The 13,540-nt window shown below is 34.4% G+C and overlaps 1 protein-coding gene across 1 annotated transcript in view; it reads right to left on the bottom strand.

Annotated features, from left to right (window-relative positions):
• Positions 1-266: 266 nt before the first annotated feature.
• Positions 267-13,540, bottom strand: part of ADAM18 (ADAM metallopeptidase domain 18) — a 151,754-nt gene continuing 138,480 nt past the window's right edge. The window contains exons 18-20 of the mRNA XM_015145216.3: positions 12,289-12,403; positions 1,505-1,657; positions 267-431 (exon numbers count right to left, since the gene is read on the bottom strand). Of these exons, the coding sequence (XP_015000702.3) occupies positions 361-431; positions 1,505-1,657; positions 12,289-12,403 (339 nt within the window). The 3' untranslated portion in view covers positions 267-360. The remainder of the gene's footprint in view (positions 432-1,504; positions 1,658-12,288; positions 12,404-13,540) is intronic.

Here is a 13,540-nt window from a genome sequence, read left to right as displayed (position 1 = left end):
ACTTGCAATGACCCGCGGAGGTCAGCCGGCCCAGCCCTGAGAGGACCAGCAAGAGAGCATTGCGTGGCCAGCGGCCTCGCCACAGTAATGGCTGCTGAGCATGGAAGGGGGCTGCTTCTGGCCAGGGCTGGGGAGGCCGAGCGGAGCCCAAGAACGGTGGAGTCTAGAGGGCACGGCCCAGACCCAGCTCTGTGGATCCCAGAGACTCGTGCAACTTGGAGTCAGGGGGCTCCCCACCCACAACCGGATGCATTGGAGGAGGCACATGGGAAGGCACGCAGGCTTTATTTTCCAAAAGTTTAGCATTTACAATGCATTCGGGGATAACATAAGGTTATAAAGCACATTTGTTCCTTTAGTTTATTTGCTACGGAAGTTCTGTGCAATATTAATGTTCCACATCATAGCTTTCTGATACAGCGGATGAATTACTAGAGTGAAGAAAAACAGAAAAAATAGAAATTCACAATAGGTTTAGCAGTAGCCAATGCCTATTTTAAACCATATTTACTACTGAATTTCTACTTTATAATTGCTAAAAATCAAAGATTATTATAGATAAGTTTGGTTATCTATATTATAGATGTTATATTATCTATATTATAAATAAATTTGGTTCTTATCTATATTATAGGTAACTTATCTATATTAGGAGTCCAACTAAAAAGCTAAACATAAAATAAATGTATATGTTTTCATACATTAGCATTGATTTATAATTTACCAGGCAAACTATGAAATGACTATGTAAAAACAATCAAAATCCATTTATTCAGTTTTATATACTTTGTTTCTTAGAAAAACCTACGGCTTAGGGAGACAAAATAAAAGGTTAGTCTTTATTTTTTCCCCATTAATATGACGTTCACACATGAAAACAATAGAATTAACATGGAAATAATTTTCATTTTACAGTTAATATTCAGGTTGCTGACTTTAATTTTTTCACAATTTCTTTACTCAGTTTATAAAAATGCTTTATGTAGTAAAATACACATTCTAACCATTTTTAAGTGTACAGTTCAGTGGTACTAAGTACATTCATATTGCTGTGAAACTATCACCATCTGTCTCCAGGAACATTTTCATCTTGCAAAAATGAACTTCTGTGCTCAGTAAAGAATAACTCCTCATTGAATGATGCGTATTCAACAACTTCCCATCCTCTGTGGCCCACAAACACAAGAAAATATGCTCAATATCACTAATCATTATTTTAAGGGCACTTAAAATAATGTACCAACTATATTCTTTTCTGACCTGGTAAGTATTTGGTACAGCATAGTATACTCATGAAGAAAAGTTCTAGAACATTCAGAATTTAGGCTTGCCCCAATATAACAACAAACCATTGAAAAACAAAATTATAAAGATACCACTTACATTAGATTTAAAATAGTATATTTAAGAATTAATATAAATGTTATATAACATGCATGACACTGGTTAACGACTAGGATAATTTAGCCTAATACATTAATCCTATATCACATTTACTGCTTACACTCTGTATTCTCTCTGTTGCATAATTTCCTTATTTCATTTCTCTTAAAGATCACAATGGTGAAAATTATGAAAAACGGCAGAACAATGTAGAAACTCAGAATAAACCAGTTGTTCCAGTGTGCATTGTAGCCTTTTTCAGTATAAAATTCATCTAGAAATGAATCATATCATAAATTAGCGGGGACTCAGTGGATATTTAAATACATTTATATTTTTTTCACCTTAATCATATATGTGTATATATAAAGAGGTTTTAATGCATTGCAAACTACTAGGAAAAAATAGAACATAAATGCAAACTACAGTGCTATATTTTTCATGGATTTCTATTTGTTTATACATATTTATTTAATATTAATCTGCTGTATACATGTTTAGAGTGCTGTTTGCTGTATTCAGCTTATTTGTAACAACAATACTTTAAAAGTTAATACAGTAATAGGGATTAAGTTACAATTTTTAAAAATGTATACTTTGAGAAACCACCATCCCACTCACTTGCTAAATCAGTTTTTCCCTTAGAGAAAACCATTTATAAATGACTCATTTCTCTCCATCGAGTGTCTATGTTCTAATATGTATACCTATGCTTGTATCTGCATCTATATCTATATATCTATACATTACATGTGCCTCTGTGTGCATGTGTGTATGTGTGTATCTTTCCACTCATTGACATTCTATAAGCATATTATTCCCTTTGGTTATTTTTTTATACTTAAAAAGTTGAGATATCACACAATTCTGAGAAGTATACAATATGTAAATACATTAGCAAAATGAGTAATGAGTTAACCAAAGAATATACACATTCCCACACTCCAGGTCTCAAAAAAGATCCTGTTATAATTCCAAAGCACTGTGGGACATTTCCTAATCCTTTCTCCTCTCCAAAGGTTACAAAGGTCATGATTTGTTTAATTATTTAGTGAAATTTATTAATGTATATAACATAGTAACAAAAATGTGTGCCATAAAGTTGTACCACTCAAAATACATTTACTTTGAACAAGACCATGTAACCAGCAACAAATTTTGGAAACATAACTCCCCAACTTAGTTTACCAGACACTATCTTTCCCAAAGAAAATCACTAATTTTGCCTCTAACAGCATGAATCTTATTTTCCTTTCATTTTGACTTGCTATTAATATAGACATATTAGCTATACTTGTATCTTTTGATATTGCATACACTTAGAAAAATAGATGTAAGATGTGCAAGTGCAGTTTCGCTGCATGGATATGTTGTGTAGTGGTGAAGTCTAGGCTCTTAGTGTACCCATCATCGGAATAGTGTACATTGTATTCAATAGGTAATTTTTCACCCTTCATATCTCTTTCACCTTCCAACGTTTTGGAGTCCCCAGTGTTTATTATTCCACTGTGAATGTCCAATGGTACCCATTGTTTAGCTCCCACTTATAAGTGAGCACATGCAGCATTTGGTTTTCTGATTCTGAGTTATTTCACTTAGGTTAATGCCTTTCCCATGTTGCTGGGTTTTGGTTTTTTTTATGGCTCAGTAGTATTCCATGATGTATGTATAAAGAGATACAAATATAAATATGTATTCATCAATGGAGGACTGGATAAAAAACACATGGTATATATATATATACACACACATGGTATAACCAACAAAGTAGGCAGACAACCTTACAGAATGGGAGAAAATATTATATATATATATATATATATATATGCACACCATGTGTTCTTTATCCAGTCCTCCATTGATATATATATATATCAACATATATCACATGATAAATGTGTGTGTGTGTATGTTCTTTATCCAGTCCTCCATTGATATATATATATGATATCAACATATATCACATGATAAGTGTGTGTGTGTATGTTCTTTATCCAGTCCTCCATTGATGGACACTTAGGTTGATTCCATAACTTTGTTATTGTGACTAGTTCTGCAATGAATATATGATGTATACTGATTTCTCTTCTTTTGGGTAGCTAGTCAGTAGTAGGACTCCTGGATTGAGTGATAGTTCTATTTTTAGTTCTTCAAGAAATCTTCATAGTGTTTTCCATAGTGATAGTACTAATGTACATTTCCACCAACAGTATACAAGTGTTCCCTTTTCTCCACATCCTCACCAACATCTGTTGTTTTATGACTTTTGAATACTAACCATTCTGATAACATGATAACTCATTGTAGTTTTAATTTGCATTTCTCTGATGGTTAGTGATGCTGATCATTTCTTCATACGTTTTTTGGCCTCTTGTAAAGTGTCTGTTCTTTTGTAAAGTGTCTGTTCATGTCTTTTGCCAATTTTTTGATGGGATTGTTCATATTTTTCTTTTTGAGTTTTTTTAGTTCCTTGTAGATTCTGGATAACAGTACTTTGTTAATATATAGTTTGCAAATATTTTCCCTCATTCTGTAGGTTGTCCGCTTACTTTGTTGATAATTAGTTTTTCTTTGCAGACGCTTTTTAGTTAAATTAAAAAGTCCCATTTGTCCATTTTTACTTTTGTTGCATTGGCTTTTGAGGTCTTTGAGTTATAAATTATTTGCCTATGCCAATGTCCAGAAAAGGATTTCGGAGGTTTTCTGTAAGAATTTTTATACTTTCAAGTCTTACATTTAAGTTGTTAATCCGTCTTGGGTTACTTTTTGTATAAGTTGAAATACATAGTTTTATTCTTCTGCATGTGGCTATTCAACTTTCTCAGCACCATTTACTGAATAGGGTGAGCGTGGATCATTTTTGACGGATTTTAAATGTTATATAAATGGAATTATAGTGCATACACATTGTTTTCTGACTTTGTTCATTGTTACTGACTTTTGAAATTCACAGATGTTGTTGCTTATAGTTGTAAAATTCTTATTCTAATTGATGCATACTATACCTTTGCGTAGAAATAGCAAGTGTTAATCCCAGCACTTTGGGAGGCTGAGGCGAATGGATCACGAGGTCAGGAGATCGAGGCCACGGTGAAACCCCGTCTCTACTAAAAAAATACAAAAATTAGCCGGGCGTGGTGGCGAGCGCCTGTAGTCCCAGCTACTGCGAGAGGCTGAGGCAGGAGAATGGTGTAATCCCGGGAGGCGGAGCTTGCAGTGAACCGAGATGGCGCCACTGCACTCCAGCCTGGGCGACAGAGCGAGACTCCGTCTTAAATAGATAGATAGATAGATAGATAGATAGATAGATAGATAGATAGATAGATAAAAGAAACAGCAGGTATTAATTTCTGATATTCTGACAGATATTTGGGTAGTTTGAAATTTGAGGTATTACGAAGAGTGCTGCTGTGAATATTTTACAGCATGTCTTTTGGTCAACATTGTGTCTGAAAATCTCTCAGACATATGCATACGTGGGAAGTGTCAATGCTTGCATATTATCGTATTGAACATTAGTAAATATTTCCAATGATTTCCCTAAGTGGTTGTAACCATTATATTCCTATTAGTAGTAAATGAGTGTCTTCATTTTTACTTATCTTAGGTATTTTTCTTCTTTCCCTAGTTATTCTTCATGTAAAATGAAATGCAAACACCACTGTACAGTTGGATGAAATGTCACAAATATAATCTCACAAATATAAACAAATATTAACCCTCACAAATATAAGGCAAACATTCTATTTTTTTTGTTTTGATGTGTTAGTTTTTTCACTTAAAGTGCTTATAAAATTTTATTTGATAATAGAATAGGTTTAACTAGTGCCTAAGAGTTGGCAACAAAATAGTGTAAATTCTTTTATAAATTATTTCAATTTTGTTGTTTTAACAGCTTTACTGAGAGATGATTGACATAAAATAAATGCCCACATTTTAGGTGTATAATTTGATAGGTTTTGTTATATGTATACTGCCATGAAACCATAAAAATGCAAACAATGCATATATCCATAATCCACATACATTTCCCATGCCCACTAATCCTGCCATGCTGCCACTCCCCACACAGGCAGCCGCTAACCTGGTCTGTATTCTTTCATTATACATTAGCTTTCATTTTTTATACTTATATGTAAATAGAACAAGACAATATGTATTTTTTACAGTCTAACATGTTTCATTTAGCATAAATGTTGAGGTTCATCCATATTGGTGTACATAACAAGTTTGTTTCTTTTTCTTGTTTCATAGTATTACACTGTATTGAGAGACTACACATTGTTTAGCCATCTGTTGATTTATATTTACATTGTTTCCAGGTATTATCTATTACAAAAATTGTTACTGTATACATTTTGATTTATATTTATTGTTTCCAGATTTGTTACTGTATACATTTATACCCAAGGCTTTGTATGGGCGTCAGCATTCTATTCTATTGGGTAAATAGTGTAATAGCTGTATTATATAGTGATTTATATTTACCTCCTTAAGAATCTCTGAAACTATAAATTTTGTTTTAAATATCAGTGTTTTAAATTTTGTTTTAAATATCAGTATATGGTTCCTACCCCCACATCTTGGCCAAAGTTAATGTGGTCAGCCCTTTTAAATGCAAGCAATTTTTAAAGGAATGAGTAGCATCTATTTGTGATTTTAATTTGCATTTCTCCAATGACCTATGATGTTGGGCATCTTTACATATACTTATTTTGTCCCCCTTTTCTATAGAGTTGGTTTTTAAAATTAAATTTCAAGGATTCACTATATATTCTGAATACAAATACATTATCAGGTGTATATTTTACAAATATTTGTTAAGAAGCAGTGGCTTGCCCTTTTATTCCCCTAACAGTGGCTTTTGAATAGCAAAAGTCCTAAATTTTTTATGTTGTCCAATTTATCACATTTTGGGGTCATATTTTTGTTGTCATACCTACAAACTCTGTGCTCAAAGTCACTGAGGATTTCTCTCTCTCTCTCTCTCTTTTAAATTATACTTTAAGTTCTAGGGTACATGTGCACAATGTGCAGGTCTGTCACATATGCACACCCATGCCATGTTGGTGTGCTGCACCCATCAACTCATCAACACCCATCAACTCATCATTTACATCAGGTATAACTCCCAGTGCCATCCCTCCCCTCTGCCCCCTCCCCATAATAGGCCCCGGTGTGTGATGTTCTCCTTCCAGTGTCCAAGTGCTCTCATTGTTCAACTCCCACCTATGAGTGAGAACATGCGGTGTTTGGTTTTCTGTTCTTGCGATAGTTTGCTGAGAATGATGGTTTCCAGCTGCATCTATGTCCCTACAAAGGACATGAACTCATCCCTTTTTATGGCTGCATAGTATTCCATGGTGTATATGTGCCACATTATCTTAATCCAGTCTGTCACTGATGGATATTTGGGTTGATTCCAAGTCTTTGCTATTGTGAATAGTGCCACAATAAGCATACATGTGCATGTGTCTTTATAGCAGCATGACTTATAATCCTTTGGGTATATATCCAGTATTGGGATGGCTGGGTCAAATGGTATTTCTAGTTCTAGATCCTTGAGGAATCGCCATACTCTTTTCCACAATGGCTGAACCAGTTTACAATCCCACCAACAGTGTAAAAGTGGTCCTATTTCTCCACATCCTCTCCAGCACCTGTTGTTTCCTGACTTTTTAATGATTGCCATTCTAACTGGTGTGAGATGGTATCTCATTGTGGTTTTGATTTGCATTTCTCTGATGGCCAGTGATGACAAGAATTTTTTCATGTATCTGTTGGCTGTATGCATGTCTTCTTTTGAGAAATGTCTGTTGATATCCTTTGCCCACTTTTTGATGGGGTTGTTTGTTTTTTTTTCTTGTAAATTTGAGTTCTTTGTAGGTTCTGGATATTAGCCCTTTGTCAGATGAGTAGATTGCAAAAATTTTCTCCCCTTCTGTAGGTTGCCTGTTCACTCTGATGGTAGTTTCTTTTGCTGTGCAGAAGCTCTTTAGTTTAATTAGATCCCATTTCTCAATTTTGGCTTTTGTTGCCGTTGCTTTTGGTGTTTTAGACATGAAGTCCTTGCCCAAGCCTATGTCCTGAATGGTATTACCTAGGTTTTCTTCTAGGGTTTTTATGATTTTAGGTCTAACATTTAAGTCTCGAATCCATCTTGAATTAATTTTCGTATAAGGAGTAAGGAAAGGATCCAGTTTCAGCTTTCTACTTATGGCTAGCCAATTTTCCCAGCACCATTTATTAAATAGGGAATCCTTTCCCCATTTCTTGTTTTTCTCAGGTTTATCAAAGATCAGATGGCTGTAGATGTGTGGTATTATTTCTGAGGGCTCTGTTCTGTTCCATTGGTCTATATCTCTGTTTTGGTACCAGTGCCATGCTGTTTTGGTTACTGTAGCCTTGTAGTATAGTTTGAAGTCAGGTAGCATGATGCCTCCAGCTTTGTTCTTTTGACTTAGGATTGTCTTGGCAATGCGGGCTCTTTTTTGGTTCCATATGAACTTTAAAGCAGTTTTTTCCAGTTCTGTGAAGAAACTCATTGGTAGCTTGATGGGGATGGAATTGAATCTATGAATTACCTTGGGCATTATAGCCATTTTCACGATATTGATTCTTCCTATCCATGAACATGGTATGTTCATCCATTTGTTTCTGTCCTCTTTTATTTCACTGAGCAGTGGTTTGTAGTTCTCCTTGAAGAGATCCTTTACATCCCTTGCTGGTTGGATTCCTAGGTACTTTATTCTCTTTGAAGCAATTGTGAATGGAAGTTCATTCATGATTTGGCTCTCTGTTTGTTTGTTACTTGTATATAAGAATGCTTGTGATTTTTGCACATTAATTTTGTATGCTGACACTTTGCTGAAGTTGCTTATCAGCTTAAGGAGATTTTGGACCTAGATGATGTGGTTTTCTAAATATACAATCATGTCATCTGCAAACAGGGACAATTTGACTTCTTCTTTTCCTAACTGAATACCCTTGATTTCTCTCTCTTGCCTGATTGCCCTAGCCAGAACTTCCAACACTATGTTGAATAGGAGTGGTGAGAGATGGCATCCCTGTCTTGTGCCAGGTTTCAAAGGGAATGCTTCCAGTTTTTGCCCATTCAGTATGATATTGGCTGTGGGTTTGTCATAAATAGCTCTTATTATTTTGTGATACGTTCCATCAATACCGAATTTATTGAGAGTTTTTAGCATGAAGGGCTGTTGAATTTTGTCAAAGGCATTTTCTGCATCTATTGAGACAATCATGTGGTTTTTGTCTTTGGTTCTGTTTTTATGCTGGATTATGTTTATTGATTTGCATATGTTGAACCAGCCTTGCATCCCAGGGATGAAGCCCCCTTGATCATGGTGGATAAGCTTTTTGATGTCCTGCCTGATTCGGTTTGCCAGTATTTTATTGAGGATTTTTGCATCGATGTTCATTAGGGATATTGGTCTAAAATTCTCTTTTTTTGTTGTGTCTCTGCCAGGCTTTGGTATCAGGATGATGTTGGCCTCATAAAATGAGTTAGGGAGGATTCCCTCTTTTTCTATTGATTGGTATAGTTTCAGAAGGAATGGTACCAGCTCCTCCTTGTACTTCCGGTAGAGTTCAGCTGTGAATCTGTCTGGTCCTGGACTTTTTTTGGTTGGTAGGCTATTAATTATTGCCTCAATTTCAGAGCCTGTTATTGGTCTCTTCGGGGATTCAACTTCTTCCTGGTTTAGTCTTGGGAGAGTGTAAGTGTCTAGGAAATTATCCTTTTTTTCTATGCTTTCTAGTTTATTTGCACAGAGGTGTTTATAGTATTCTCTGATGGTAGTTTGTATTTCTGTGGGGTCGGTCGTGATATCCCCTTTATCATTTTTTATTGTGTCTATTTGATTGTTCTCTCTTTTCTTCTTTATTAGTCTTGCTAGTGGTCTATCAATTTTGTTGATCCTTTCAAAAAACCAGCTCCTGAATTCATTGATTTTTTGGAGGGTATTTTGTGTCTCTATCTCCTTCAGTTCTGCTCTGATCTTAGTTATTTCTTGCCTTCTGCTAGCTTTTGAATGTGTTTACTCTTGCTTCTCTAGTTCTTTTAATTGTGATGATAGGGTGTCAATTTTAGATCTTTCCAGCTTTCTCTTGGGGGCATTTAGTGCTATAAATTTCCCTCTACACACTGCTTTAAATGTGTCCCAGAGATTCTGGTACGTTGTATCTTTGTTCTCATTGGTTTCAAAGAACATCTTTATTTCTGCCTTCAATTTGTTACGTACCCAGTAGTCATTCAGGAGCAGGTTGTTCAGTCTCCATGTAGTTGAGTGTTTTGACTGATTTTCTTAGTCCTGAGTTCTAGTTTGATTGCACTGTGGTCTGAGAGACAGTTTGTTATAATTTCTATTCTTGTACATTTGCTGAGGAGTGCTTTACTTCCAACTATGTGATCAATTTTGGAGTAAGTGTGATGTGGTGCTGAGAAGAATGTATATTCTGTTGATTTGGGGTGGAGAGTTCTGTAGATGTCTTTTAGGTCCGCTTGGTTCTAGAAGTTTCATATTTTGGTCTGTAATCCTTAATTTTTGAACATGGTGTGAAATACAGCTCTAAGTTTATCTTTTTTACATGTAAATATATTATTATTCTAGCACAATTTGTTTAAAAAGCTAAACTTTATCCATTGTATTGCTTTGATCGTTTATTAGAAATCCAATTTCCATATATTTGTATGTCTGTTTCTGGTTTCTTATTCTATTTTATTGACCCGTATGTCTGCGTTAATTACAGTACCACACTGACTTGATTACTGTAACTTTATGGTGAGTTTCAATATTGGGCAGTGTATTTCCTACAACATTTTTTTTCTTCAAAGGCATTTTAACTATTCAACGTCCTTTGCTCCTGCCGATGCTCAAAAGCACTCGCCCTGACTCCTGCACCCACTTACCTATGTTCTCCCTCCTTCAAGGGTTGGAACACAGCAGGTCCCAGTGTGTGGAGTTTGCCCCTGCTGGCACTGAAGGAGCCAGCTGGTTCCAGTGCTCATGCACTCCAGTTCCCGCCTCATTCACTCACACACTCCCTCCTGCAAGGAGTTGAGAACTGCAAGTTGTGCAAATGAGGCACCCCTGTCGCAAGTCCCATGAAGGGGTCACGGAAATATCCCGCTTCAACATTGCCTTCATTTATAGAAACAATTAAAGTATAAATGTGTATGCCATCACTCAAAATGTGATTGATTTACTATTATTTCCTAAAAAAATGCATGTGTATTTTGCCATATTTTTCAAAGTTCATTGAGAATAAACACTGTATGGTACAGTTTTTTTTAGTAGCCTACAAAGTTTGTAATAATATGGAATGAAAAACATTTGTGTAATTTTTATTATTCTATACGTGAATTTCAAAAATTTTATTGAATGACATTTGTTGAAACTTACTGGTACTGTGTTCTAACTTATTTGAGTTAATTGAAGTTGAATATCTCTGGGAATATCTGATTATAAATATTATGTAAGATTACAGTAGTCACTCCCCCTTATCTACAGCTTTGGTTGCACAGTAACAACCATGGGCAACCACTGTGTGAAAATATTAAATGAAAAATTCTGGAAATCAACAATTCATAAGATTTAAACTGCATGCTGTTCTGGGTAGCATGATGAAATCTCCCGTCATTCCTTTCTGTCTCACCCAGGACCTGAATCTTTCCAAAAGAATACATACTGTATACGCTACCTGTCCATTAGTCACTTTGCCATCTTAGTTATCAGGTTGACTGTTATGCCATTACAGTGCTTTGTTCAAATCACCCTTGTTTTACCTCATAATGATCGCAAAGGGCAAGATTAGTGAGGCCATCAATTTGTATATGCCAAAGAGAAGGCAAAAATTCTTTCCTTAAGGAAAAGAGTGAATACTTTTGACTTAATAAGGAAAATATATTAATACGTACATATTCCAAATATATGTAAGAAAAAATGTATATGCATACTTACAAATGTATGTGTATATTTATATTTTAATATTTACATAAACATGTTTATATTTATAAATGTCAACATTTGACAAAATATACATACAAAATATACATACATACATATTTTCCTTAATAAGGAAACTATTCATTGCTAAGATCTATGGTTAAAACAAATCTTCAGTCTATAAAGTTGTAAAGGAGAAAGAAATCTGTACTAGTTTTGCTGATGTATCTTGAACTACAAAAGTTAAGACTGCAGTGCATGATAAACGCTTAGTTAAGACAGAAAAGACAGTAAATTTGTAAGTAGAAGACATGAACAGAAAATGTGTTCTGATTAACAGCAACGTGTTGCACCAGAAAACATTTGAACCTGTAGAAATACTTCAGCATGGAATTCCCTGAAATGAGTGAGACATTTATTGCAAGTAAGAGATGGTTACACAGATTCAGAAATATGTCTGGACTGAAAAATAGAAAAATTACTAGAGAGGCTGTGTCTGCTGATGAAAAAACAGCTTCCACATTTCCAGCAGAGTTGACATTAATTAGGGAGAAAGGATATCATCCAAAGCCAGTTATCAATTGTAATGAAGTCAGTCTTCTGGAAGAAGAAGACCAATAGAACCTACAGTAATGAAAGTGCAAAGGAGGCGCCAAGGGATAAAACATGGAAGGACAGTTAGTCATTGCTGTTACTGAGCCTAACTGATGAATTAAACTTTATCATAGATATGTATATGTAGGAAAAAACAGTACATTTAGAGCTTGGCGCTATCTACAGTTTCAGGCATCCACTGAGGGTTTTAGAATGTATCCCCCACAAATAAGGAGGGACTACTGCAATGTAGATGAAGCTACCATTCAAGATAACTTAGATTTCTTTAATTAGCTTTATATAAAACAACCTTGTATTTTGCCTTAGAAAATAAATTTCCACTTACCAGATTTCTGAAAATTTCCATCATCAATACTACCCCCTGGGGAACCAAACTGGAATTTACAATCTGGAGGTTTATGTCCAGGGAAGCATTGACAATTACCAAAATTATTACATATCTGAAACAGAAAAATACAGAAACAGTTTGAATCATCTTAGTCTTTGTATTTGATATAAATACCTAAACTTCATAGAATAATTATTTTTTCTTAAGATTATTATGACTATAAAATATGAGAAATAGGTTAGAAAAAGTAGTAAAAATTTTCACAACATAATGGCCAGATGGCAAAATACCTACATGAAAGTTTATTTCTGGCCTGAGCATGTTTAATGTCTTCCTCAATTATCTTTAAAAAATAAAATTTAATAAACTTGTAGCCTTCATATTCAGAGAGGTTAAATTTTTTTAATGACTGTTATCTTATTTTGTAATTTGAAAACATTTATTGTCACTATTTGGACATTTTCTATTCATGCACTTCAATGTCTATACAAAGTATTGTGATAAAATAAACATCAATCGACTTGGCCACTTTAATTCCTTATCCTTGTCCCTTTTCAACATTTGACATTATTGGTCAATAATGTGCATCTTATTTTTAAGTAATTGTATTTTCCATAATAAAATAACATACGTGCAAAGCAAATATTAAAAATCAACGATCAAATACAACTTTATGATAAGCTTGCATTGCTAAAAGTTAACATTTGACAATGTTTCTGTATTATTCATGCCTTTGTATTAATATTTCAACAGTTTAGTATTTTCATTTTAAAATAAAACAAGTACATATTTTATAAAATTCAAACAATAAAAGTGTATAGAAGTGAAATTCCTCAGCCACTATTTCAGTACCATTTGCAGCTGCTAAAGATGTTGTGTTTCATTCATATATATCAAATGCATTTATAAATACATGTACCCACATCCACAAACACACACACATTAATAGATTTTTGCCAAATAATATCCATAACAAGATACCATGAACTTCTTCTCATACCTGTATGTATAAAGAATTCACAGGCACATTTTAAAAATTAGACTCATAATATTCAATAGTGTGAGTATTCCCTATAATTTTCCTATAGATATTGTGTCCTGTCCATTTATACTCATTTGGCTAAATTGTTTATACAGTATATTGAAACTGATTACCTCTTTTCTACATATAAAAAGAGATTTCAATAAAGTGAGTTTGAATTATAGCCCTGAGTTCCATGAAGTAGTATTCTATTTTATATATCTATGT

Source organism: Macaca mulatta, chromosome 8 (assembly GCF_049350105.2).
Source record: "Macaca mulatta isolate MMU2019108-1 chromosome 8, T2T-MMU8v2.0, whole genome shotgun sequence".
NCBI classification, from domain to species: domain Eukaryota; kingdom Metazoa; phylum Chordata; class Mammalia; order Primates; family Cercopithecidae; genus Macaca; species Macaca mulatta.
This window is presented reverse-complemented; position numbering and strand designations above follow the sequence as displayed.